A 26,383-nucleotide genomic window follows, 5' to 3' on the forward strand; every position below is an offset into this window, starting at 1 on the left:
GGAAGTACAGTTCCCGCTCAGCCCAGTCAAAGCTGTTCGCTGCTCTGGCCCCCCAATGGTGGAACAAACTCCCTCACGACGCCAGGACAGCGGAGTCAATCACCACCTTCCGGAGACACCTGAAACCCCACCTCTTTAAGGAATACCTAGGATAGGATAAGTAATCCTTCTCACCCCCTTCCCCTTTAAGATTTAGATGCACTATTGTAAAGTGACTGTTCCACTGGATGTTATAAGGTGAATGCACCAATTTGTAAGTCGCTCTGGATAAGAGCGTCTGCTAAATGACTTAAATGTAATGTAAATGTAAATGTCCTTGATTGGGAGTCCCATAGGGCTGCGCACAATTGGCCCAGCGTCGTCCGGGGTAGGCGGTCATTGTAAATAAGAATGTGATCTTAACTGACTTGCCTGGTTAAGTACATGCTATTGTCATCAATTATCTATCTGTTCCGCAAAAATAGTAAGGTGAAGTTAGCACACATAACCAAACACTAGCGACTACCCTAAAAATATTTGTAAATAAAAGTCCTTGTCTGAGAAACAATGAACTATCATTGACTTTTAAATTATGATAAACCTGGCCATGAACATTTTTGGGTATAGAGCAAGAATATTTTACATTTATATGATTTGGACTCGAGAAAAAAAATCGAGATATTGATATTTTGTTCTGTTTATTTGCATCGATTTCATGTTGGGCATTTATTGTGAAAGGAACTACGGCCCTACTGCTGCGCCTGTTGGTGCTGAGTTTCCGCTGCATACATGTCCAATTAGCTTCGTTGAGCTAGCTATTCAGGGACATCTCTGGCGACCGACTGCTGTGACCGTGCCAGACAAGGATCGGAGCTTAGTGCAGTAAGTGTCTGGAAACCTTTATAACACATGTTGGATTTGATACCACTTTTTTTTTTGAGGGAGGGGTTGTGGCTGGCAGTTAATTAGGGCTTTAGTTGAAACAGGGTCGCACAGCTGGCCTGAAACAGATGCTTGGGATAATAGGCTATTAGCGGACATATTACATTTCTTTGGGCGTTTTACATGTTTGCAACATGTTGGACGTTGACTTGGTATCATTTTTTAAAACGGCATTGTTGGTTAGGGGCTTGTAAGTAAGCATTTCACTGTAAGGTCTACCTACACCTGTTGTATTCGGCGCATGTGACAAATAAAATTTTATTTTATTTATCCAGATCGAACGATATACATGCAGCGATTTGCTCCAGATCAAGCTGGTCTGCATCTCGTTGATCCATTTATCTGATCAAGCCAATAGTAGGATTGTGCGTCCGGATCCATTTGCACGGTCGGTTCATTTGACGAAATGATGATAAATATTGTTGGCTATATTTCCACTGACCCTCACTCAAACCAGAGCTGGCTGGTTTTTGCACAATGTTATGCAGTTGTGTGATTAGGCCATGCTATGCGAACTCACATTGTAGCCTAAGAAATACGTTACAATGTAGCCTATATAGCTTAATATGTAGCCATTGAGGCCAGTGATTGGTTAAACGTGGGGATGGAACAGAGGTTTTTAGCCCAAATGCCACCTAACCTAACGTAGCAGGCTTAAGACAAAACCGCCCATTGTCAAAGTTCAATTTTAGAACGAGATAACAAATATCATCAAATCAATGCTGCCTTTGTATTAGGGCTTCATCCTATTGTTTTATTGGATTTGACACACAGGCAGTCTGACTGATTGACATTTTGTCAGAAGAAGACAGATTTATAACAACTGTTGTTGTTTGTGAGTAACCAATAAGACATATTTGCTACAGACTGATTGTTGTGTGTGATACCACCATAAGGAGGCACCCATCAGTCGTGCTTATGCATTGAGTTATTATGGCCTGTATCCATTGAATTGAGCTATCTCGTGAGAACCCCGTGAACCTTAATTCAATTTAAAGATACAGTAGCGCCTCTCATAGACATTCTACAGCCGCCAGCCAGAGTCTATGGAATACCTGTGTTTTATCGTTACTCCTGCAGCCATCTTTGGTGTAATTTCATCATCCAGTAGTAGACCTGTGCACGAGCTACACAAATACCTTTGCAGTTTCTCACATAACAGGTTACAGACAGAGACATGCGTTTCAAAATGTCCCCTGTTACATCTGCAGCAAAGTGGAACTGGATGGATACAACACTGGTTACATTGTAACAACGGGTTAATAGAATCCATTTCAGACTGGGTTACATTGTAACAACGGGTTAATATAATCTAGTTCAGACTGGGTTACATTGTAACAACGGGTTAATAGAATCCATTTCAGACTGGGTTACATTGTAACAATGGGTTAATAGAATCCATTTCAGACTGGGTTACATTGTAACAACGGGTTAATAGAATCCAGTTCAGACTGGGTTACATTGTAACAACGGGTTGAGACGGGGTTACATTGTAACAACGGGTTAATAAAATCCATTTCAGACTGGGTTACATTGTAACAACGGGTTAATAGAATCCATTTCAGACTGGGTTACATTGTAACAACGGGTTCAGACAGGGTTACATTGTAACAACGGGTTAATAGAATCCATTTCAGACAGGGTTACATTGTAACAACGGGTTCAGACAGGGTTACATTGTAACAACGGGTTGAGACGGGGTTACATTGTAACAACGGGTTAATAAAATCCATTTCAGACTGGGTTACATTGTAACAACGGGTTAATAGAATCCATTTCAGACTGGGTTACATTGTAACAACGGGTTGAGACGGGGTTACATTGTAACAACGGGTTAATAGAATCCATTTCAGACTGGGTTACATTGTAACAACGGGTTAATAGAATCCAGTTCAGACTGGGTTACATTGTAACAACGGGTTAATAGAATCCAGTTCAGACTGGGTTACATTGTAACAACGGGTTAATAGAATCCAGTTCAGACTTGGTTACATTGTAACAACGGGTTAATAGAATCCATTTCAGACTGGGTTACATTGTAACAACGGGTTAATAGAATCCAGTTCAGACTGGGTTACATTGTAACAACGGGTTCAGACTGGGTTACATTGTAACAACGGGTTAATAAAATCCATTTCCAATGGGTTAATAGAATCCAGTTCAGACTGGGTTACATTGTAACAACGGGTTAATAGAATCCATTTCAGACTGGGTTACATTGTAACAACGGGTTAATAGAATCCAGTTCAGACTGGGTTACATTGTAACAACGGGTTAATATAATCTAGTTCAGACTGGGTTACATTGTAACAACGGGTTAATATAATCTAGTTCAGACTGGGTTACATTGTAACAACGGGTTAATATAATCTAGTTCAGACTGGGTTACATTGTAACAACGGGTTAATAGAATCCATTTCAGACTGGGTTACATTGTAACAACGGGTTAATAGAATCCATTTCAGACTGGGTTACATTGTAACAACGGGTTAATAGAATCCAGTTCAGACTGGGTTACATTGTAACAACGGGTTCAGACGGGGTTACATTGTAACAACGGGTTAATAAAATCCATTTCAGACTGGGTTACATTGTAACAACGGGTTAATAGAATCCATTTCAGACTGGGTTACATTGTAACAATTGTAACGGTTTTGACTTGAGGTTATTATTTATAGGGGTGCCAGGTAGGTTGTGCCTACCAGAGAAAACATTGGTTTCTCCTTTTAGTTTGGGTGGGAATGAGTCCCATCTGGTCCGTCAAGTCTACACCAATACAAAGGACTTATGTAAAAGTCAGGATGGAAATAAACTTTTCATAAACCCTTAAAACATTGGAAAGAACTTCAAAAACAACTATATTCTGTTGCGTGGGTTGTATTAGCAACAACAATGATTACACACACACATATAATAATATCACAATGAGTTCTGGTTCCTCCAGAAATGTCCTGTACCTCGGGCCTAAAAAGAGTCCTGCCCGGTAAAGGAGTTCAGTGAACTCAAGTGACTTTTGTCACGCGATGTTTGTCCGTTCATTCAGTGTAGCGTAAACCCAGTATTAAACATACAATCAATATAACAATTACTTTACCACAGAACTTTAAAGCGGATCAACTCTTACTTAAGTCCTCAACTACCACTAACTACACAAATCACAGTATACATCACATCCAAACAAATGAAATACCGTATACAAAAAGGTGGTAGTCAGTCGGTCAGTCAGACAATCCAATCCGCCAATAGATCTCCAGCGGAGAAAGGCCACGAAGAACGGAGAGGTGTAGTCCAGGGACGCGATGAGTGGATCCGATCCTGGGTAAACTCTCTTAGGCTACAAAACACACGTTTAACGGCAACAAAACAAACGGAATAGAGAAGCTTCGGAACTGAGGGTTGAACACATCCTCATGCACGTCTCCATCACAACCCCACTTTCGTGCAGCTGATGCTGGCTATTTAATTGGGAATTAAAGGGAAAGCGCCCTATTGGAAGGAGCTGCACTGAGACGGTTCAGAAAATTCAGGGCCGTCACACACCCTCCCTGGAAAAAGCCGACCATTGCCCTGGAAGGCACATCTAGGTCGGGGAAACCGAGAAAGGTCTCCTCATCACTTTCCTCTACAAAAAGATTCATTACTTTTTGGAGCTCACGCTCCTCAGCTGAGGAGTCACAGGCCTTAAGGTGCGAGACTTCTGGGTCTGGGAATCCGAGAAAAGTATCCTCACTATCCTCTTCAAAGATATCCAGGACCTTGCGGCGCTCAATCGCCTCCATTCCTCAGCCGAGGGGTAACAGGCCTTAAGGCGTGAGACATGGACGATGCGCATATCTTCACCTGTGTCCTCTTTCACCACTCGGTAGTTCAAAGGGCCCATCTGCTCCACAATCCTATATGGTCCTTGCCATTTAGGAGCGAGCTTGGCCGAGAAGAATTGTTCAGCTTTCGAGTAAGGATTAGAGCGAAGCCACACCCGATCACGAAGCTGGAACTGCATGTCTCGTCTGTTCTTATCATAATTTCTCTTCTGCTTGAGTCGAGCCTGGATCATGTTCTTTGAGACAAGAGCTCTCAAGTCATGGAGATGGCCTACCTGGTCATAGCAAGCAGCGTCTGGAGTAAGCTGCTGGGGCTGTAGCACCATATCCAAGGGTCCTCGGAGAGGACGACTTAGGTTCAGCTCTGCAGGTGTGACTCCAGTGGACTCTTGCACAGCAGAATTCAGGGCAAATCGAAACTCGTGAAGGTGCTTGTCCCAGTGTTTGTGCTGGGTCCCTACATAGGAAGCAATCATTGTCTTCAAGGTTCGATTTACTCTCTCAGTGAGATTGGTCTGTGGGTGATAGGCCGTGGTCAACTTCTGCCTCAGGTTCCATCTTTGGCAGGTCTCCTCAAAGAGATCAGAGACAAATTGGGAACCTCGATCAGACAGGATGTAATCAGGCACTCCCCAGCGAGTCAGGATCTCTTTCGTAAGGATGTTAGAGACGGTCCTTGCTGTGGCCTGACGCAGGGAAAAGAGTTCCACCCACTTTGAATAGTAATCAACAAAAACAAGTATGTACACATTCTGATTGGAGCTTCTAGGAAATGGACCCATCAAATCCACTCCTAACATTTCCCAAGGTCGGGTAACCACCGTTTGCTGCAACTTGCCAGCAGGCTTTCTACCTTCTGGTTTGTACATTTGACAAACCTGACAATTTCGGATGTGTGACTTCACATCCATGCTCAGATGTGGCCAGTAGAGTAACGCTTGCAACCGCTTGTAGGTTTTGAACCTGCCCAAATGACCAGCTAATGGGTCTTCATGGAAATGTTGAAGCAGTTGTAGGCGTAGAGTGTCCGGTATGTACATTTGGTAGAGTGTTCTGTGAGGTAGTTGTACGACTCGGTAGACTTTATCTTCAATGATGGTCAGCTTTGTGGTAGGATTGACCATCTTTTCTCCATCTTCCAGGATAGTCTGGTACAAAGCCTGTACTTCTGGATCATCCTGTTGAGCTTTCCATATTGCCTCATCAGAGATGGGAAAGTCTGTTTTGGGCGAGTCTCGACTGCTTGACAGGACAGTAGCACATGTAAGATCAGGGCCACCGTTATCACAAGTAGGAGCTCTGGACAAGGCATCTGGAACAGTGTTGTATTTTCCTTTCCTGTATTCCACTGCAAATGTGAACTCTTGCAACCGTAGAGCCCATCTTATGAGTCTGGTGCTTGGTTTGTTGGTCTTGAACACCCACACAAGGGAGGAATGGTCAGTGACCACAGTGAAGTGTCTTCCCTCCAAGTAGTACCTCCACTTTTCCAAAGCCCAGACCACTGCAAGGCACTCTTGCTCTGTTGTGGAGTAGTTCCGTTCTGCTCCATTCAATGTCCGACTGGCGAACGCTAGCACTTCTTCAGTGCCAAGTCCAGTCTGTTGGACTAGGACAGCACCAAGTCCAACATCACTTGCATCAGTGTAAACAACAAAAGGGCAATCAAAGTTGGGATGACCTAAAATGGGAGGTGTGACGAGATGTCGTTTCAGGGTTTCAAAGGAAGTCTGGCACTCTGCCGTCCATTGGAATTTCGCTCCTTTTCGCTTCATCGCGTTGAGGGGTTCTGCCACCTGGGAGAAGTTCGACACAAACCGATGGTACCATCCAGCCATACCAAGGAACCGTTGAAGGGCCTTGAGTGTGGTTGGCACAGGAAGTCTTGTACAGCCTTTGTCTTTTCAGGATCCACATGAATGCCGTCGAAAGACACAATATGGCCAAGGAACTTCAGGGAGGTTTGGCAGAAGTTGCTCTTCTTCATATTTAAGGTCAGACCAGCTTCTCTTAGCTTGTCCAACACTGCTTGAAGATCTTGAAAGTGTCTGTCTCTGTTCTGAGAGTAGATAATTATATCGTCCAGGTAGACGAAACAGATCTTCCCTTTGAGCTCACCTAACGCAATCTCCATGAGTCTTTGGAAAGTGGCAGGGGCATTCTTTAATCCAAAGGGCATCACCTTAAAGGAAAACAAGCCCTCGGCACAGACAAACGCAGTCTTGTCCTTGCTTTCCTGGTCCATCTCAACCTGCCAATAACCACTATTGAGGTCAAGGGTAGTGAACACAACAGCGCCAGACAATGACTCCAGGATCTCATGGATGGTGGGAAGAGGATAGGCATCAGTCTGGGAAACATTGTTGGTCTTCCTATAGTCCACACAAAATCTAAGACCACCAGTCTTTTTTGGGATGAGGACAACAGGAGCAGCCCAGGGAGAGGAGGAACGTTCTATTATATCTTGTGTTAACATATCATTAATGAGTCCCTTTTGGATGATTAGCTTCGCTGGGGACAAACGATATGGCTTTTGCTTGATCGGCATTTCCTGTGTAAGGAATATTTTGTGCTTCAGGAGCCTGGTGCGTCCCAGCTTTGAAGTACATACATCAGCATTATTCTGCAGCTGTTCCAACAGCCTTAACTCCTCTGGCTGTTCCAGCTGAGCTCTTCTCACAGCCTGTAAAAGGAGATCGTCAGAAGGATTATCGAGGGTTAGTGGTACCGGAGCAATGGCAGAGAAGACTGCCACATTTGAACCCCAATCATGTAACTTCATAGCTTCTGATTGGAAGAAATGCTTCTCGCTCGGATTGTATGGAAACCAGTAGCAATTGTGTGCGATATCAATCTGGACACCACTGAAGTACATGAAATCAATTCCCAACACGACAGGAAAAGCAAGGTTCCTGGTTTGTAGAATAACAGAAGGAATCATATAGGAGCGGTTACACAGGCGGAACTCTACCTCACTCCATCCAAGTGGTCGTCTAGCCTCACCATCAGCCAGATAGAGTGGACCTTCTGTCCACGGCTTCAAGTTGTATTGTGGACCGTTAACCTCCTTCCACAGTTTCTCATTGAGCAGTGTGTAGGATGACCCGGTATCCAAGATGGCTCTTCCTGTCCATGGGCCTATGGACAGGGGTAACACCAGTTGGTGCGGTATTAACTGAAAGGAAGGGGATGTCGATGGGGTTTCAGCTCTGGTTAAAGCACCCAGAGAAGGATGGTCATTGCTGCGAAGAGAGTTAGGTGTGTTGGCCTGTTGTGATTTGTGGTTTCTGGAAGGGTTTACTTGATACGGTCTTGGACATGTAGCTGAAGAATGTCCCTTTTGGCTGCATCTCCAACAAAACATGAGAGGGGTCTTGGCTGGAGACTCTGGCTGTTGTTGATGGTCTGTCTTGGGTAACTGTTTGGGTGTCTGTTTCTTTCTTTGGTCATATTGCTGTTGGCATTCTCTGTCCTTCTCAAACTGCTGTCCCAAGCGAACCAGTCCATCGACAGTGGTGACTCGTTCTCGGAGTTGACTGGCTAGTAGTGGGTTGATGTTCTTCAAGATCAATTTAATGACCTCTTCCTCCTCAATGCCAGGTTTCCACCTTCTGCACAGGGAGTGGTAACCGTATGCAAAGTCACGGATACTCTCTTTCTCTCCTTGTACTCGATTTCTGACTCTGTCTGCCAATTCATCTGTATAGTCCTCAGATAGAAATGCAGAGGAAAACTTGGCCTCAAAGTCAGCCCAGGAGGTAGTGGTGAGACGTGCCACATCCCACCAGTCTCGAGCTGTCCCATGCAACACATTCCTCAATGTGGCAAGGAGTTCTTCGTCAGCCAGGGGATTGAGGGCAAGAAAGTCACGACATCTTTCTAGATACATTAGCGGATCAGGACTGTCATCTTTTTTTCCCAAAGGTGGGAAATTGCAATTTAATGGGCATCGCCCCCCACATGACGTCTACTCAAATCACCATGAACAAACGAGCTAGGAGGGATTGAGGAAGTAGAGGGGAGGGCGTTATCGGACAATGAAAATGAACACCAGGATGCATGGTGGATTGCATCCTGCAAGGGGTGGCTGCAGCATGGCCTGGTCTTGGCTGTTCAGAGGTGCCAGCTTGGCCCTCAGTGGTCTGAACTGAAGTGGACACCAGGGAAACTCTGTGTATGAGTTGTGCCTAATGGAGGCCATGTCCACAGACACGTCATCCAACATTTTAACACAATTAGAGAGTTCTGTCTGCAAGTGGTCTACAGTGTTAACCATGGGAGAAAAAACAGAATTAACATCCTTGAGGACCTCAGTGTGGTGATGTTGCAGGCGCCATTGGAGAGTGGCAGTGAGTTGGTTTCGTTGGTAGTCAAACTGCCTGTCCATGGCACCAGTCATTTCCCGTCTTCCACTCTCACTGAGCTCTTTCAGCGTGTGGGTTAGAGTGCTCAGTGAGTTTCTGAATTCCATGGCACTCTGTTGTTGCTCTTCCCTCAGACATTTGAATTTATGGTGGATAAGAGTTTGGAGATGTTGTTGAGTCCGACGAATATCAAGGATGTCACCTTGAAGTTGTAAGACTACAACCTCTGGAGATAAACCAGACAATGGAGGAAGGTTGGGTGTCAGAGGGAGGACTAGCTCAGTACTTCCACACAGATCCATGTCAATAAGTGAGTAACTGGTTAGACCGCCTGTGGCCTGTGGCTCAGGCCGAGCATTCAGATTCCCAGGGCTCTGGCCCAAATCAACTCCATTATCTCCATTCACATTATGATTTGTATTGTCAGCTTGATGGTCAGAATGGCCCTGTGTATTCCCATTGACAGGTATGACATGGATGAGCACATTATCTTGGGGTGAATCCATTGTTTTAATTCCACACAAAATATTTGCTTTGGTTAGTTCTCAATGTTGAGCTGTCCCATCTGGGGTGCCATTTTTTATGTAACGGTTTTGACTTGAGGTTATTATTTATAGGGGTGCCAGGTAGGTTGTGCCTACCAGAGAAAACATTGGTTTCTCCTTTTAGTTTGGGTGGGAATGAGTCCCATCTGGTCCGTCAAGTCTACACCAATACAAAGGACTTATGTAAAAGTCAGGATGGAAATAAACTTTTCATAAACCCTTAAAACATTGGAAAGAACTTCAAAAACAACTATATTCTGTTGCGTGGGTTGTATTAGCAACAACAATGATTACACACACACATATAATAATATCACAATGAGTTCTGGTTCCTCCAGAAATGTCCTGTACCTCGGGCCTAAAAAGAGTCCTGCCCGGTAAAGGAGTTCAGTGAACTCAAGTGACTTTTGTCACGCGATGTTTGTCCGTTCATTCAGTGTAGCGTAAACCCAGTATTAAACATACAATCAATATAACAATTACTTTACCACAGAACTTTAAAGCGGATCAACTCTTACTTAAGTCCTCAACTACCACTAACTACACAAATCACAGTATACATCACATCCAAACAAATGAAATACCGTATACAAAAAGGTGGTAGTCAGTCGGTCAGTCAGACAATCCAATCCGCCAATAGATCTCCAGCGGAGAAAGGCCACGAAGAACGGAGAGGTGTAGTCCAGGGACGCGATGAGTGGATCCGATCCTGGGTAAACTCTCTTAGGCTACAAAACACACGTTTAACGGCAACAAAACAAACGGAATAGAGAAGCTTCGGAACTGAGGGTTGAACACATCCTCATGCACGTCTCCATCACAACCCCACTTTCGTGCAGCTGATGCTGGCTATTTAATTGGGAATTAAAGGGAAAGCGCCCTATTGGAAGGAGCTGCACTGAGACGGTTCAGAAAATTCAGGGCCGTCACACAATGGGTTAATAGAATCCAGTTCAGACTGGGTTACATTGTAACAATGGGTTAATAGAATCCAGTTCAGACTGGATTACATTGTAACAACGGGTTAATAGAATCCAGTTCAGACTGGGTTACATTGTAACAACGGGTTAATAGAATCCAGTTCAGACTGGGTTACATTGTAACAACGGGTTAATAGAATCCAGTTCAGACTGGGTTACATTGTAACAACGGGTTAATAGAATCCAGTTCAGACTGGGTTACATTGTAACAACGGGTTCAGACTGGGTTACATTGTAACAACGGGTTAATAGAATCTAGTTCAGACTGGGTTACATTGTAACAACGGGTTAATAGAATCTAGTTCAGACTGGGTTACATTGTAACAACGGGTTAATAGAATCCAGTTCAGACTGGGTTACATTGTAACAACGGGTTAATAGAATCCAGTTCAGACTGGGTTACATTGTAACAACGGGTTAATAGAATCCAGTTCAGACTGGGTTACATTGTAACAACGGGTTAATAGAATCCATTTCAGACTGGGTTACATTGTAACAACGGGTTAATAGAATCCAGTTCAGACTGGGTTACATTGTAACAACGGGTTAATAGAATCCAGTTCAGACTGGGTTACATTGTAACAACGGGTTAATAGAATCCAGTTCAGACTGGGTTACATTGTAACAACGGGTTAATAGAATCCAGTTCAGACTGGATTACATTGTAACAACGGGTTAATAGAATCCAGTTCAGACTGGGTTACATTGTAACAACGGGTTAATAGAATCCAGTTCAGACTGGGTTACATTGTAACAACGGGTTAATAGAATCCAGTTCAGACTGGGTTACATTGTAACAACGGGTTCAGACGGGGTTACATTGTAACAACGGGTTAATAGAGTCCATTTCAGACTGGGTTACATTGTAACAACGGGTTAATAGAATCCAGTTCAGACTGGGTTACATTGTAACAACGGGTTAATAGAATCCAGTTCAGACTGGGTTACATTGTAACAACGGGTTAATAGAATCCAGTTCAGACTGGGTTACATTGTAACAACGGGTTAATAGAATCCAGTTCAGACTGGGTTACATTGTAACAACGGGTTAATAGAATCCAGTTCAGACTGGATTACATTGTAACAACGGGTTAATAGAATCCAGTTCAGACTGGATTACATTGTAACAACGGGTTAATAGAATCCAGTTCAGACTGGATTACATTGTAACAACGGGTTAATAGAATCCAGTTTAGACTGGGTTACATTGTAACAACGGGTTAATAGAATCCAGTTCAGACTGGGTTACATTGTAACAACGGGTTAATAGAATCCAGTTCAGACTGGGTTACATTGTAACAACGGGTTAATAGAATCCAGTTCAGACTGGGTTACATTGTAACAACGGGTTAATAGAATCCAGTTCAGAATGGGTTACATTGTAACAACGGGTTAATAGAATCCAGTTCAGACTGGGTTACATTGTAACAATGGGTTAATATAATCTAGTTCAGACTGGGTTACATTGTAACAACGGGTTAATAGAATCCATTTCAGACTGGGTTACATTGTAACAACGGGTTAATAGAATCCAGTTCAGACTGGATTACATTGTAACAACGGGTTAATAGAATCCAGTTTAGACTGGGTTACATTGTAACAACGGGTTAATAGAATCCAGTTCAGACTGGGTTACATTGTAACAACGGGTTAATAGAATCCAGTTCAGACTGGGTTACATTGTAACAACGGGTTAATAGAATCCAGTTCAGAATGGGTTACATTGTAACAACGGGTTAATAGAATCCAGTTCAGACTGGGTTACATTGTAACAATGGGTTAATATAATCTAGTTCAGACTGGGTTACATTGTAACAACGGGTTAATAGAATCCATTTCAGACTGGGTTACATTGTAACAACGGGTTCAGACAGGGTTACATTGTATCTCGGGAATGTCCTGATTATTTTTCCTCTCTGTGATAAAAAAAACCCATAAAATCCATTTGATAGGAAAATAAACATGCAGTAGTTTGGCTTAGTGCAGAAGTTCTCAAATGAAAGGGAATACTGCTAGACAAGGTGTTGCCTAGGCTATGGGAGATTATTTTTGCTGTGTAAAAGGTAAATCACCAAATAATGCAGAGCAGAATTAGGCCGATACCAGCTAATTATCAAAATCCAGAAAAGAGATGTTAAATTCTACAACCACCTAAAAGGAAGCGATTCCCAAACCTTCGTAACAAAGCCATCACCTACAGAGAGATGAACCTGGAGAAGAGTCCACTAAGCAAGCTGGTCCTGGGGTTCTGTTCACAAACAGACCCACAGAGCCCCAGGACAGCAACACAATTAGACCCAACCAAATCATGAGAAAACAAAAAGATAATTTCTTGACACATTGGAAAGAATAAAAGAACAACAGAGCAAACGAGATCATTAGTTGGCCCTAAACGGAGAGAGTACACAGTGGCAGAATATCTGACCACTGTGACTGACCCAAACTTAAGGAAATATTTGACTATGTACAGACTCAGTGAGCATAGCCTTGCTATTGAGAAAGGCCGCCGTAGGCAGACATGGCTCTCAAGAGAAGGAAGCCTATGTGAGCACTGTCCACAAAATGAGGTGGAAACTGAGTTGCACTTCCTAACCTCCTGCCCAAGGTATGACCATATTAGAGACACATATTTCCCTCAGATTACACAGATCCACAAAGAATTCGAAAACAAATCCAATTTTGATAAACTCACATTTTTTATTTTACCTTTATTTAACTAGGCAAGTCAGTTAAAAACAAATTCTTATTTATGATAACAGCCTAGGAACAGTGGGTTAACTGCCTTGTTCAGGGGCAGAAGAACAGATGTTTACCTAGTCAGCTCGGGATTCAATCTGGCAACCTTTCAGTTACTAGTCCAACACTCTAACCACTAGGCTACCTGCCGCCCCTACACTCTATCCACTAGGCTACCTGCCACCCCTACACTCTAACTACTAGGCTACCTGCCGCCCCTACACTTTTTAATTGTTAATTTCACCTTCGTTTGTAATTTATTCCACTTGCTTTGGCAATATAAACAAATGTTTCCCATGCCAATAAAGCCCTTAAATTGAATTGAGAAGGAGAGAAAGGGGTAGGAGGGAGTGGTGTGGGGTTTGGGGCTTTTGAAGAGACACCACGTCCCGGCCACAGGTCTGTGGTTGAGGGGGTTGTGAGGTTCAGGATATTTTAGGGCTTCAAAACCCCTGTGTCAGGTCAGCCAGCTCATCTCCATAGCAACATTATACTGAATCAGCTATCCTGCTAAGCTAATACTGAGAATAATTTCTCAGTGTGTTCTAAATTACTCATTCTTCTCAAAGGACAGCAGTTGTGAAATGATTTCGTGGTAATATAAGAGAAGTTACCTAGAAAGGAGTGATTTCTGGCTGCTGTGTGTATTATAGGCCTACAGAATGTGTAATCAACTCAACAAAGTGTGTGTGTGTGTGTCTGGAGTGAGATTGGGGAACTATGTCTACTCTAGTTTCAGAATTAAATAGAGTTAGTGGAAGGCTGTTTCAGGGTTCGTTTTGTCCTATGAAATACAATCGTCAAGGCCTCTTGTTTTGCTTTTCGTGATTTGTGTTGCGTTTGTCTCCTTGTCTCTAACTCTAGGACTGGGGAATTTCGTCTCCTCTGACAGTAGCTAGGCTAGTTTATGAATTTCGCCTCCTCTGACAGTAGCTAGGCTAGTTTATGAATTTCGCCTCCTCTGACAGTAGCTAGGCTAGTTTATGAATTTCGCATCCTCTGACAGTAGCTAGGCTAGTTTATGAATTTCGCATCCTCTGACAGTAGCTAGGCTAGTTTATGAATTTCGCATCCTCTGACAGTAGCTAGGCTAGTTTATGAATTTTGCATCCTCTGACAGTAGCTAGGCTAGTTTATGAATTTCGCCTCCTCTGACAGTAGCTAGGCTAGTTTATGAATTTCGCCTCCTCTGACAGTAGCTAGGCTAGTTTATGAATTTCGCCTCCTCTGACAGTAGCTAGGCTAGTTTATGAATTTCGCCTCCTCTGACAGTAGCTAGGCTAGTTTATGAATTTCGCCTCCTCTGACAGTAGCTAGGCTAGTTTATGAATTTCGCCTCCTCTGACAGTAGCTAGGCTAGTTTATGAATTTCGCCTCCTCTGACAGTAGCTAGGCTAGTTTATGAATTTCGCATCCTCTGACAGTAGCTAGGCTAGTTTATGAATTTCGCATCCTCTGACAGTAGCTAGGCTAGTTTATGAATTTCGCATCCTCTGACAGTAGCGAGGCTAGTTTATGAATTTCGGTCGCGCGCCGGTAGATAAATCACCTGGGACAATATAACTAATGTATGTTTACAGGGTAGATATACAAGGACAAAATAATTCATCTTTGTTATGAATGTTGTGTCCTTTCAGATCACCATGACGACAGAAATCTCCACCTCCATAAACATCAAGGAGTCTCGATGGGACCAAGGGACGTTTATGGGCCGGGCCAAACACTTCTTCACTGTTACCGACCCCCGCAACGTCCTGCTCACTAACGAACAACTAGAGAATGCACACAAAGTCATCAGTGACTACCGGTAGTGTATTCTGAGCATGGTTCTCCTTAGTTCTGGTTCTTCCTAGTGCTCCTTAGTTCTCCTTGGTTCTGGTTCCTCCTGGTGCTCCTTAGTTCTCCTTGGTTCTGGTTCCTCCTGGTGCTCCTTAGTTCTCCTTGGTTCTGGTTCTTCCTGGTGCTCCTTAGTTCTCCTTGGTTCTGGTTCCTCCTGGTGCTCCTTAGTTCTCCTTGGTTCTGGTTCTTCCTGGTGCTCCTTAGTTCTCCTTGGTTCTGGTTCCTCCTGGTGCTCCTTAGTTCTCCTTGGTTCTGGTTCTTCCTGGTTCTTTCTGGAAACAACCCATAACTGAGCTGAGTTAGAATAGAATTAGAATTGATATAATTGACCCCAGGCTTATTGGTATAGATCTAGGACCAGATTTCCCTTAATTAACTATTGATTAACCAGAAAGGCAACACATGGTTGCATTCTATGATGCAACATTGAATACAATGGGCCGTGTTTATCAAATGCAGGTTGTGTGTATCTAACAGAGCTTTGTTTAAACTTGTATTGCTTCTAAGTAAACAGGCTCAGCTAATCACTTGTCCCCCTCTCACTCTCTCCCCCAGGCAAGGGGTGATGTCCCCCGGGCTGACAGAGGACGAGCTATGGAGAGCCAAGTACATCTTTGACTCAGCCTTCCACCCAGACACTGGAGAGAAGATGATCCTGATTGGCCGCATGTCGGCTCAGGTCCCCATGAACATGACCATCACTGGCTGTATGATGACCTTCTACAAGTGAGCAGCAGTGTTCTATTAGAATCAATGATAGTGTGTTAACCTGTATTTAATTAGGCAAGTCAGTTAAGAACAAATTCTTATTTACAATGATGGCCTAGGAACAGTGGATTAACTGCCTGTTCTGGGGCAGAACGACAGATTTTTACCTTGTCAGCTCGGGATTCAATCTGGCAACCTTTCGGTTACTAGTCCAATGCTCGAACCACTAGGCTACCTGCCACCCAATGATAGTGTTATAAGACTGTTCTATTAGAATGAATGATGGTGTTATAAGACTGTTCTATTAGAATGAATGATAGTGTTATACGACTGTTCTATTAGAATGAATGATGGTGTTATAAGACTGTTCTATTAGAATGAATGATAGTGTTATAAGACTGTTCTATTAGAATGAATGATGGTGTTATAAGACTGTTCTATTAGAATGAATGATAGTGTTATACGACTGTTCTATTAGAATGAATGATGGTGTTATAAGACTGTTCTATTAGAATGAATGATGGTGTTATAAGACTGTTCTATTAGAATGAATGATGGTGTTATAAGACTGTTCTATTAGAATGAATGATGGTGTTATAAGACTGTTCTATTAGAATGAATGATGGTGTTATAAGACTGTTCTATTAGAATGAATGATGGTGTTATAAGACTGTTCTATTAGAATGAATGATGGTGTTATAAGACTGTTCTATTAGAATGAATGATGGTGTTATAAGACTGTTCTATTAGAATGAATGATGGTGTTATAAGACTGTTCTATTAGAATGAATGATGGTGTTATAAGACTGTTCTATTAGAATGAATGATAGTGTTATAAGACTGTTCTATTAGAATGAATGATAGTGTTATAAGACTGTTCTATTAGAATGAATGATAGTGTTATAAGACTGTTCTATTAGAATGAATGATGGTGTTATAAGAATCTCATTGTAGGTTTTACTACAGGATGTTGTAGAAAAAGATATCAGGTTATGCCATGGGTCACTGGCAGTTCATATCTTTCTCATCATTCATTCTCATCAGTCAACACAGAGTTGCAGTGTTTTTGAGATTAGTGTAATTGAGAAGATGGGTAGATCAGTGGTTGTGTGGTGTGCTGTCACTGTTATGTCCGCTATTACCTGATGGTTTCTCATCTCTTTCTGATATCTCTATACTCCCTTGTTTTGTACACAATGAAATCAGCATTTTTCAGGGTTAGGTGCTTTATCTCTCGTCAATATATGTTTTCCTCATCATACCGTCTCAGTCTAATTTAAGTGCCCCCCTCTCTCTCTCTCTCTCTCACCCCCTCAGGACAACTCCAGCTGTAGTCTAATTGAAGTGTCCTCTCTCTCTCTCTCTCTCTCTCTCTCTCTCTCTCTCTCTCTCTCTCTCTCTCTCTCTCTCTCTCTCTCTCTCTCTCTCCTCAGGACAACTCCAGCTGTAGTCTAATTGAAGTCTCTCTCTCTCTCTCTCTCTCTCTCTCTCTCCTCAGGACAACTCCAGCTGTAGTCTAATTGAAGTCTCTCTCTCTCTCTCTCCTCAGGACAACTCCAGCTGTAGTCTAATTGAAGTCTCTCTCTCTCCTCAGGACAACTCCAGCTGTAGTCTAATTGAAGTCTCTCTCTCTCCTCAGGACAACTCCAGCTGTAGTCTAATTGAAGTCTCTCTCTCTCCTCAGGACAACTCCAGCTGTAGTCTAATTGAAGTCTCTCTCTCTCCTCAGGACAACTCCAGCTGTAGTCTAATTGAAGTCTCTCTCTCTCTCTCTCTCTCTCTCTCTCTCTCTCTCTCTCCTCAGGACAACTCCAGCTGTAGTCTTATGGCAGTGGATCAATCAGTCCTTCAATGCAATAGTCAACTACACCAATAGGAGTGGAGATGCTCCTCTCTCAGTTAAGTAAGTTGGTGTTATAGTTTCTATATCAGGGCTATTCTACTATATTCTTACAGCGACATTTTCTATGTGTGATTATTGTTCAGAAGAACTGTATAAAAAAACAATGCACACATCACCAATAAATAACTTTTCTTAAAATTAAATATTGCTAAAAGTAATTAGAAAATAGGTGGAGGGCGTTCAACCAGCGTGAGTCGAGGTGTAACCAAAACATTTGATAATAATTGTAAAGGAAAAAGCTTCTTAGAAGTAATTAAGTCATTTTAAAATAATCAGAAAACTAAGCATCTCAATAAATAATACACAGGTATGTCAAATCACGTAATGCCATATTCCAGTCTGAAGGAAGTATTCTTTGAATTAATTTCCCTCAGTCGGCCTGTAGTTTTAGTTGATGTTGGCCTGTAGTTTTAGTTGATGTTGGCTTGTAGTTTTAGTTGATGTTGGCCTGTAGTTTAGTTGATGTTGACCTGTAGTTTTAGTCGATGTTGACCTGTAGTTTTAGTCGATGTTGGCCTGTAGTTTAGTTGATGTTGGCCTGTAGTTTTAGCTGATGTTGGCTTGTAGTTTTAGTTGATGTTGGCCTGTAGATTAGTTGATGTTGGCCTGTAGATTTAGTTGATGTTGGCCTGTAGTTTAGTTAATGTTGGCCTGTAGTTTTAGTTGATAATGGCCTGTAGTTTTAGTTGATGTTGGCCTGTAGTTTTAGTTGATGTTGGCCTGTAGTTTTAGTTGATGTTGGCCTGTAGTTTAGTTGATAATGGCCTGTAGTTTTAGTTGATGTTGGCCTGTAGTTTTAGTTGATGTTGGCCTGTAGTTTTAGTTGATGTTGGCCTGTAGTTTTAGTTGATAATGGCCTGTAGTTTTAGTTGATGTTGGCCTGTAGTTTTAGTTGATGTTGGCCTGTAGTTTTAATTGATGTTGGCCTGTAGTTTTAGTTGATGTTGGCCTGTAGTTTTAGCTGATGTTGGCTTGTAGTTTTAGTTGATGTTGGCCTGTAGTTTTAGTTGATGTTGGCCTGTAGATTTAGTTGATGTTGGCCTGTAGATTTAGTTGATGTTGGCCTGTAGTTTTAGTTGATGTTGGCCTGTAGTTTAGTTGATAATGGCCTGTAGTTTTAGTTGATGTTGGCCTGTAGTTTTAGTTGATGTTGGCCTGTAGTTTAGTTGATGTTGGCCTGTAGTTTAGTTGATAATGGCCTGTAGTTTTAGTTGATGTTGGCCTGTAGTTTTAGTTGATGTTGGCCTGTAGTTTAGTTGATGTTGGCCTGTAGTTTTAGTTGATGTTGGCCTGTAGTTTAGTTGATGTTGGCCTGTAGTTTAGTTGATGTTGGCCTGTAGTTTTAGTTGATGTTGGCCTGTAGTTTTAGTTGATGTTGGCCTGTAGTTTTAGTTGATAATGGCCTGTAGTTTTAGTTGATGTTGGCCTGTAGTTTTAGTTGATATTGGCCTGTAGTTTTAGTTGATGTTGGCCTGTAGTTTAGTTGATAATGGCCTGTAGTTTTAGTTGATGTTGGCCTGTAGTTTTAGTTGATGTTGGCCTGTAGTTTAGTTGATGTTGGCCTGTAGTTTTAGTTGATGTTGGCCTGTAGTTTAGTTGATGTTGGCCTGTAGTTTAGTTGATGTTGGCCTGTAGTTTTAGTTGATGTTGGCCTGTAGTTTTAGTTGATGTTGGCCTGTAGTTTAGTTGATAATGGCCTGTAGTTTTAGTTGATGTTGGCCTGTAGTTTTAGTTGATGTTGGCCTGTAGTTTTAGTTGATGTTGGCCTGTAGTTTAGTTGATAATGGCCTGTAGTTTTAGTTGATGTTGGCCTGTAGTTTTAGTTGATGTTGGCCTGTAGTTTTAGTTGATGTTGGCCTGTAGTTTAGTTGATGTTGGCCTGTAGTTTTAGTTGATGTTGGCCTGTAGTTTTAGTTGATGTTGGCCTGTAGTTTAGTTGATGTTGGCCTGTAGATGTAGTTGATGTTGGCCTGTAGTTTAGTTAATGTTGGCCTGTAGTTTAGTTGATGTTGGCCTGTAGTTTTAGTTGATGTTGGCCTGTAGTTTAGTTTGATAATGGCCTGTAGTTTTAGTTGATGTTGGCCTGTAGTTTTAGTTGATGTTGGCCTGTAGTTTTAGTTGATGTTGGCCTGTAGTTTTAGTTGATGTTGGCCTGTAGTTTTAGTTGATGTTGGCTTGTAGTTTTAGTTGATGTTGGCCTGTAGTTTAGTTGATAATGGCCTGTAGTTTAGTTGATAATGGCCTGTAGTTTAGTTGATGTTGACCTGTAGTTTTAGTTGATGTTGGCCTGTAGTTTTAGTTGATGTTGGCCTGTAGTTTTAGTTGATGTTGGCCTGTAGTTTTGGTTGATGTTGGCCTGTAGTTTTAGTTGATGTTGGCCTGTAGTTTAGTTGATGTTGGCCTGTAGTTTAGTTGATGTTGGCCTGTAGTTTTAGTTGATGTTGGCCTGTAGTTTTAGTTGATGTTGGCCTGTAGTTTAGTTGATAATGGCCTGTAGTTTTAGTTGATGTTGGCCTGTAGTTTTAGTTGATGTTGGCCTGTAGTTTAGTTGATGTTGGCCTGTAGATTTAGTTGATGTTGGCCTGTAGTTTAGTTGATAATGGCCTGTAGTTTTAGTTGATGTTGGCCTGTAGTTTTAATTGATGTTGGCCTGTAGTTTTAGTTGATGCTGGCCTGTAGTTTTAGTTGATGTTGGCTTGTAGTTTTAGTTGATGTTGGCCTGTAGTTTAGTTGATAATGGCCTGTAGTTTTAGTTGATGTTGGCCTGTAGTTTTAGTTGATGTTGGCCTGTAGTTTAGTTGATGTTGGCCTGTAGTTTTAGTTGATGTTGGCCTGTAGTTTTAGTTGATGTTGGCCTGTAGTTTAGTTGATAATGGCCTGTAGTTTTAGTTGATGTTGGTTTGTAGTTTTAGTTGATGTTGGCCTGTAGTTTTAGTTGATGTTGGCCTGTAGTTTAGTTGATGTTGGCCTGTAGTTTTAGTTGATGTTGGCCTGTAGTTTTAGTTGATGTTGGCCTGTAGTTTAGTTGATGTTGGCCTGTAGATGTAGTTGATGTTGGCCTGTAGTTTAGTTAATGTTGGCCTGTAGTTTAGTTGATGTTGGCCTGTAGTTTTAGTTGATGTTGGCCTGTAGTTTAGTTGATAATGGCCTGTAGTTTTAGTTGATGTTGGCCTGTAGTTTTAGTTGATGTTGGCCTGTAGTTTTAGTTGATGTTGGCCTGTAGTTTTAGTTGATGTTGGCCTGTAGTTTTAGTTGATGTTGGCTTGTAGTTTTAGTTGATGTTGGCCTGTAGTTTAGTTGATAATGGCCTGTAGTTTAGTTGATAATGGCCTGTAGTTTAGTTGATGTTGACCTGTAGTTTTAGTTGATGTTGGCCTGTAGTTTTAGTTGATGTTTGCCTGTAGATTTAGTTGATGTTGGCCTGTAGTTTAGTTGATGTTGGCCTGTAGTTTTAGTTGATGTTGGCCTGTAGTTTTAGTTGATGTTGGCCTGTAGATTTAGTTGATGTTGGCCTGTAGTTTAGTTAATGTTGGCCTGTAGTTTTAGTTGATGTTGGCCTGTAGTTTTAGTTGATGTTGGCCTGTAGTTTAGTTGATGTTGCCCTGTAGTTTTAGTTGATGTTGGCCTGTAGTTTTAGTTGATGTTGCCCTGTAGTTTTAGTTGATGTTGGCCTGTAGTTTAGTTGATGTTGGCCTGTAGTTTTAGTTGATGTTGGCCTGTAGTTTAGTTGATGTTGGCCTGTAGTTTTAGTTGATGTTTGCCTGTAGATTTAGTTGATGTTGGCCTGTAGTTTAGTTGATGTTGGCCTGTAGTTTTAGTTGATGTTGGCCTGTAGTTTTAGTTGATGTTGGCCTGTAGTTTAGTTGATGTTGGCCTGTAGTTTAGTTGATGTTGGCCTGTAGTTTAGTTAATGTTGGCCTGTAGATTTAGTTGATGTTGGCCTGTAGTTCAGTTAATGTTGGCCTGTAGTTTTAGTTGATAATGGCCTGTAGTTTAGTTGATAATGGCCTGTAGTTTAGTTGATGTTGGCCTGTAGATTTAGTTGATGTTGGCCTGTAGTTTTAGTTGATGTTGGCCTGTAGATTTAGTTGATGTTGGCCTGTAGTTTAGTTAATGTTGGCCTGTAGTTTTAGTTGATGTTGGCCTGTAGTTTTAGTTGATGTTGACCTGTAGTTTTAGTTGATAATGGCCTGTAGTTTTAGTTGATGTTGGCCTGTAGTTTTAGTTGATGTTGGCCTGTAGTTTTAGTTGATGTTGGCCTGTAGTTTTAGTTAATGTTGGCCTGTAGTTTTAGTTGATGTTGGCCTGTAGTTTTAGTTGATGTTGGCCTGTAGTTTTAGTTGATGTTGACCTGTAGTTTTAGTTGATAATGGCCTGTAGTTTTAGTTGATGTTGGCCTGTAGTTTTAGTTGATGTTGGCCTGTAGTTTTAGTTGATGTTGGCCTGTCGTTTAGTTGATGTTGGCCTGTAGTTTAGTTGATGTTGGCCTGTAGTTTAGTTGATGTTGGCCTGTAGTTTAGTTGATGTTGACCTGTAGTTTAGTTAATGTTGGCCTGTAGTTTAGTTGATGTTGGCCTGTAGTTTAGTTGATGTTGGCCTGTAGTTTAGTTAATGTTGGCCTGTAGATTTAGTTGATGTTGGCCTGTAGATTTAGTTGATGTTGGCCTGTAGATTTAGTTGATGTTGGCTTGTAGTTTTAGTTGATGTTGGCCTGTAGTTTAGTTGATAATGGCCTGTAGTTTTAGTTGATAATGGCCTGTAGTTTTAGTTGATGTTGGCCTGTAGTTTTAGTTGATGTTGGCCTGTAGTTTTAGTTGATGTTGACCTGTAGTTTTAGTTGATGTTGGCCTGTAGTTTTAGTTGATGTTGGCCTGTAGTTTTAGTTGATGTTGGCCTGTAGTTTTAGTTGATGTTGGCCTGTAGATTTAGTTGATGTTGGCCTGTAGTTTTAGTTGATGTTGGCCTGTAGTTTAGTTGATAATGGCCTGTAGATTTAGTTGATGTTGGCCTGTAGTTTTAGTTGATGTTGGCCTGTAGATTTAGTTGATGTTGGCCTGTAGATTTAGTTGATGTTGGCCTGTAGATTTAGTTGATGTTGGCCTGTAGTTTTAGTTGATGTTGGCCTGTAGTTTAGTTGATAATGGCCTGTAGTTTTAGTTGATGTTGGCCTGTAGTTTTAGTTGATGTTGGCCTGTAGTTTTAGTTGATGTTGGCCTGTAGTTTTAGTTGATGTTGACCTGTAGTTTTAGTTGATGTTGGCTTGTAGTTTTAGTTAATGTTGGCCTGTAGATTTAGTTGATGTTGGCCTGTAGATTTAGTTGATGTTGGCTTGTAGTTTTAGTTAATGTTGGCCTGTAGATTTAGTTGATGTTGGCCTGTAGATTTAGTTGATGTTGGCCTGTAGTTTAGTTAATGTTGGCCTTTAGATTTAGTAGATGTTGGCCTGTAGATTTAGTTGATGTTGGCCTGTAGATTTAGTTGATGTTGGCCTGTAGTTTTAGTTGATGTTGGCCTGTAGATTTAGTTGATGTTGGCCTGTAGTTTAGTTGATGTTGGCCTGTAGTTTAGTTGATGTTGGCTTGTAGTTTTAGTTGATGTTGGCCTGTAGTTTTAGTTGATGTTGGCCTGTAGTTTTAGTTAATGTTGGCCAGTAGTTTTTTGTTTGGTGTGTTTCTGGTACCTATTAAACCCCTTGTTTTGTGGTTAGGATAATATGTGAATGAGTTTGAATATGTGAATTTATGAATGCATTTCTCATTTGCAGTCAGCTTGGCACAGCCTATGTATCAGCTACCACAGGGGCAGTAGCCACGGCTCTCGGACTAAATGCACTAACAAAGGTATTAACCCACTGAAACCCTGTTCTCATTCATTCATTTACCATCAACCACATCGCATGGGAGTGTTATCAAACATAGCTACTCACAAGTCATATCATGCATGAGTGGTTATCATGTCCAAAATAGTTATCATGAATAGAAGTGCATAGTAACCATGAATAGAAGTGCATAGTAACCATGAATAGAAGTGCATAGTAACCATGAATAGAAGTGCTTAGTAACCATGAATAGAAGTGCGTATTAACCATGAATAGAAATGCATAGTAACCATGAATAGAAGTGCATAGTAACCATGAATAGAAATGCATAGTAACCATGAATAGAAGTGCATAGTAACCATGCATAGAATTAGTCTACATACAGTGCCTTGCGAAAGTATTCGGCCCCCTTGAACTTTGCGACCTTTTGCCACATTTCAGACATAAACAACATAAAGATATAAAACTGTATTTTTTGTGAAGAATCAACAACAAGTGGGACACAATCATGAAGTGGAACGACATTTATTGTATATTTCAAACTTTTTTAACAAATCAAAAACTGAAAAATTGGGCGTGCAAAATTATTCAGCCCCTTTACTTTCAGTGCAGCAAACTCTCCCCAGAAGTTCAGTGAGGATCTCTGAATGATCCAATGTTGACCTAAATGACTAATGATGATAAATACAATCCACCTGTGTGTAATCAAGTCTCCGTATAAATGCACCTGCACTGTGATAGTCTCAAGAGGTCCGTTAAAAGCGCAGAGAGAATCATGAAGAACAAGGAACACACCAGGCAGCCAGATTTGGATACAAAACGATTTCCCAAGCTGTAAACATCCCAGGAGCACTGTGCAAGCAATAATATTGAAATGGAAGGAGTATCAGACCACTGCAAATCTACCAAGACCTGGCCGTCCCTCTAAACTTTTCAGCTCATACAAGGAGAAGACTGATCAGAGATGCAGCCAAGAGGCCCATGATCACTCTGGATGAACTGCAGAGATCTACAGCTGAGGTGGGAGACTCTGTCCATAGGACAACAATCAGTCGTATATTGCACAAATCTGGCCTTTAGGGAAGAGTGGCAAGAAGAAAGCCATTTCTTAAAGATATCCATAAAAAGTGTTGTTTAAAGTTTGCCCCAAGCCACCTGGGAGACACACCAAACATGTGGAAGAAGGTGCTCTGGTCAGATGAAACCTAAATTGAACTTTTTGGCAACAATGCAAAACGTTATGTTTGGCGTAAAAGCAACACATCTCATCACCCTGAACACACCATCCCCACTGTCAAACATGGTGGTGGCAGCATCATGGTTTGGGCCTGCTTTTCTTCAGCAGGGACAGGGAAGATGGTTAAAATTGATGGGAAGATGGATGGAGCCAAATACAGGACCATTCTGGAAGAGAACCTGATGGAGTCTGCAAAAGACCTGAGACTGGGACGGAGATTTGTCTTCCAACAAGACAATGATCCAAAACATAAAGCAAAATCTACAATGGAATGGTTCAAAAATAAACATATCCAGGTGTTAGAATGGCCAAGTCAAAGTCCAGAATCCAATCGAGAATCTGTGGAAAGAACTGAAAACTGCTGTTCACAAATGCTCTCCATCCAACCTCACTGAGCTCGAGCTGTTTTTCAAGGAGGAATGGGAAAAAAATTCAGTCTCTCGATGTGCAAAACTGATAGAGACATACCCCAAGCGACTTACAGCTGTAATCGCAGCACGCCCAATTTTTCAGTTTTTGAGTTGTTAAAGTTTGAAATATCCAATAAATGTCGTTCCACTTCATGATTGTGTCCCACTTGTTGATTCTTCACAAAAAATACAGTTTTATATCTTTATGTTTGAAGCCTGAAATGTGGCAAAAAGGTTGCAAAGTTCAAGGGGGCCGAATACTTTCGCAAGGCACTGTATGTTGCCTGCTTTGCTGGTTAGTCAATGTGTTGAAAGAGAGAAAAAATGTTGTATAATTCATACAGTATTCCCATTGTGGAAACAGATGCCACTCATCATAACAATCATGACATGCACAAAGAGCTTTCAGCTTTGGAACAATAAGCCTTAGAATTATTCGCTATTTGACTGTATAGATCAATTTCATCCCTGTCTATCTGTTTTACTCCAACCTTTGTTGTCCAGCACATATCTCCCCTCGTAGGGAGGTTAGTTCCCTTCGCTGCTGTTGCTGCTGCGAACTGCATCAACATCCCTCTCATGAGGCAACGGTAAGACCAAACAGTCTGTATCTCCTCCCGTTTGAAGATATAGTTCTGCAAATATGCACTCAGCATTTTAAATGTTTTTTAAAATTCTAAATTCTTTCTAAAATGTAGTGTTAAATGTTAGGTTTTATTTATTCGCACCAAAGAAATTAAGTGAAAGACAACTGTGCAGGTATTTAACAAATCTAATCAAAGTTTATTTGTCCGTGCGCCAAATACAACAGGTGTAGTAGACCTTACAGTGAAATGCTTACTTACAGGCTCTAACCAATAGTGCAAAAAAAAGGTATTAGGTGAACAGTAAGTAAGTAAAGAAATAAAAACAACAGTAAAAAGACAGTGAAAAATACAGTAGGAGGCTATATACAGTAGCGAGGCTATATACAGTAGCGAGGCTATATACAGTAGCGAGGCTATATACAGTAGCGAGGCTATATACAGTAGCGGCTATATACAGTAGAGGCTATATACAGTAGAGAGGCTATATACAGTAGAGAGGCTATATACAGTAGCG

The 26,383-nt window shown here is 41.6% G+C and overlaps 1 protein-coding gene across 1 annotated transcript; it reads left to right on the top strand.

Annotated features, from left to right (window-relative positions):
• Window positions 1-748: 748 nt before the first annotated feature.
• Window positions 749-25,872, top strand: LOC118374766 (sideroflexin-1-like; the record flags this gene model as incomplete). Its single annotated transcript, XM_052509199.1, has 6 exons — window positions 749-861; window positions 15,005-15,174; window positions 15,762-15,932; window positions 17,719-17,817; window positions 23,582-23,657; window positions 25,787-25,872. Coding segments are annotated over exons 2-6 (596 nt in total), but the record flags the coding sequence as incomplete, so codon positions are not given.
• Window positions 25,873-26,383: the final 511 nt, after the last annotated feature.

Source organism: Oncorhynchus keta, unplaced genomic scaffold (genome assembly GCF_023373465.1).
Source record: "Oncorhynchus keta strain PuntledgeMale-10-30-2019 unplaced genomic scaffold, Oket_V2 Un_contig_4103_pilon_pilon, whole genome shotgun sequence".
Taxonomy (NCBI): domain Eukaryota; kingdom Metazoa; phylum Chordata; class Actinopteri; order Salmoniformes; family Salmonidae; genus Oncorhynchus; species Oncorhynchus keta.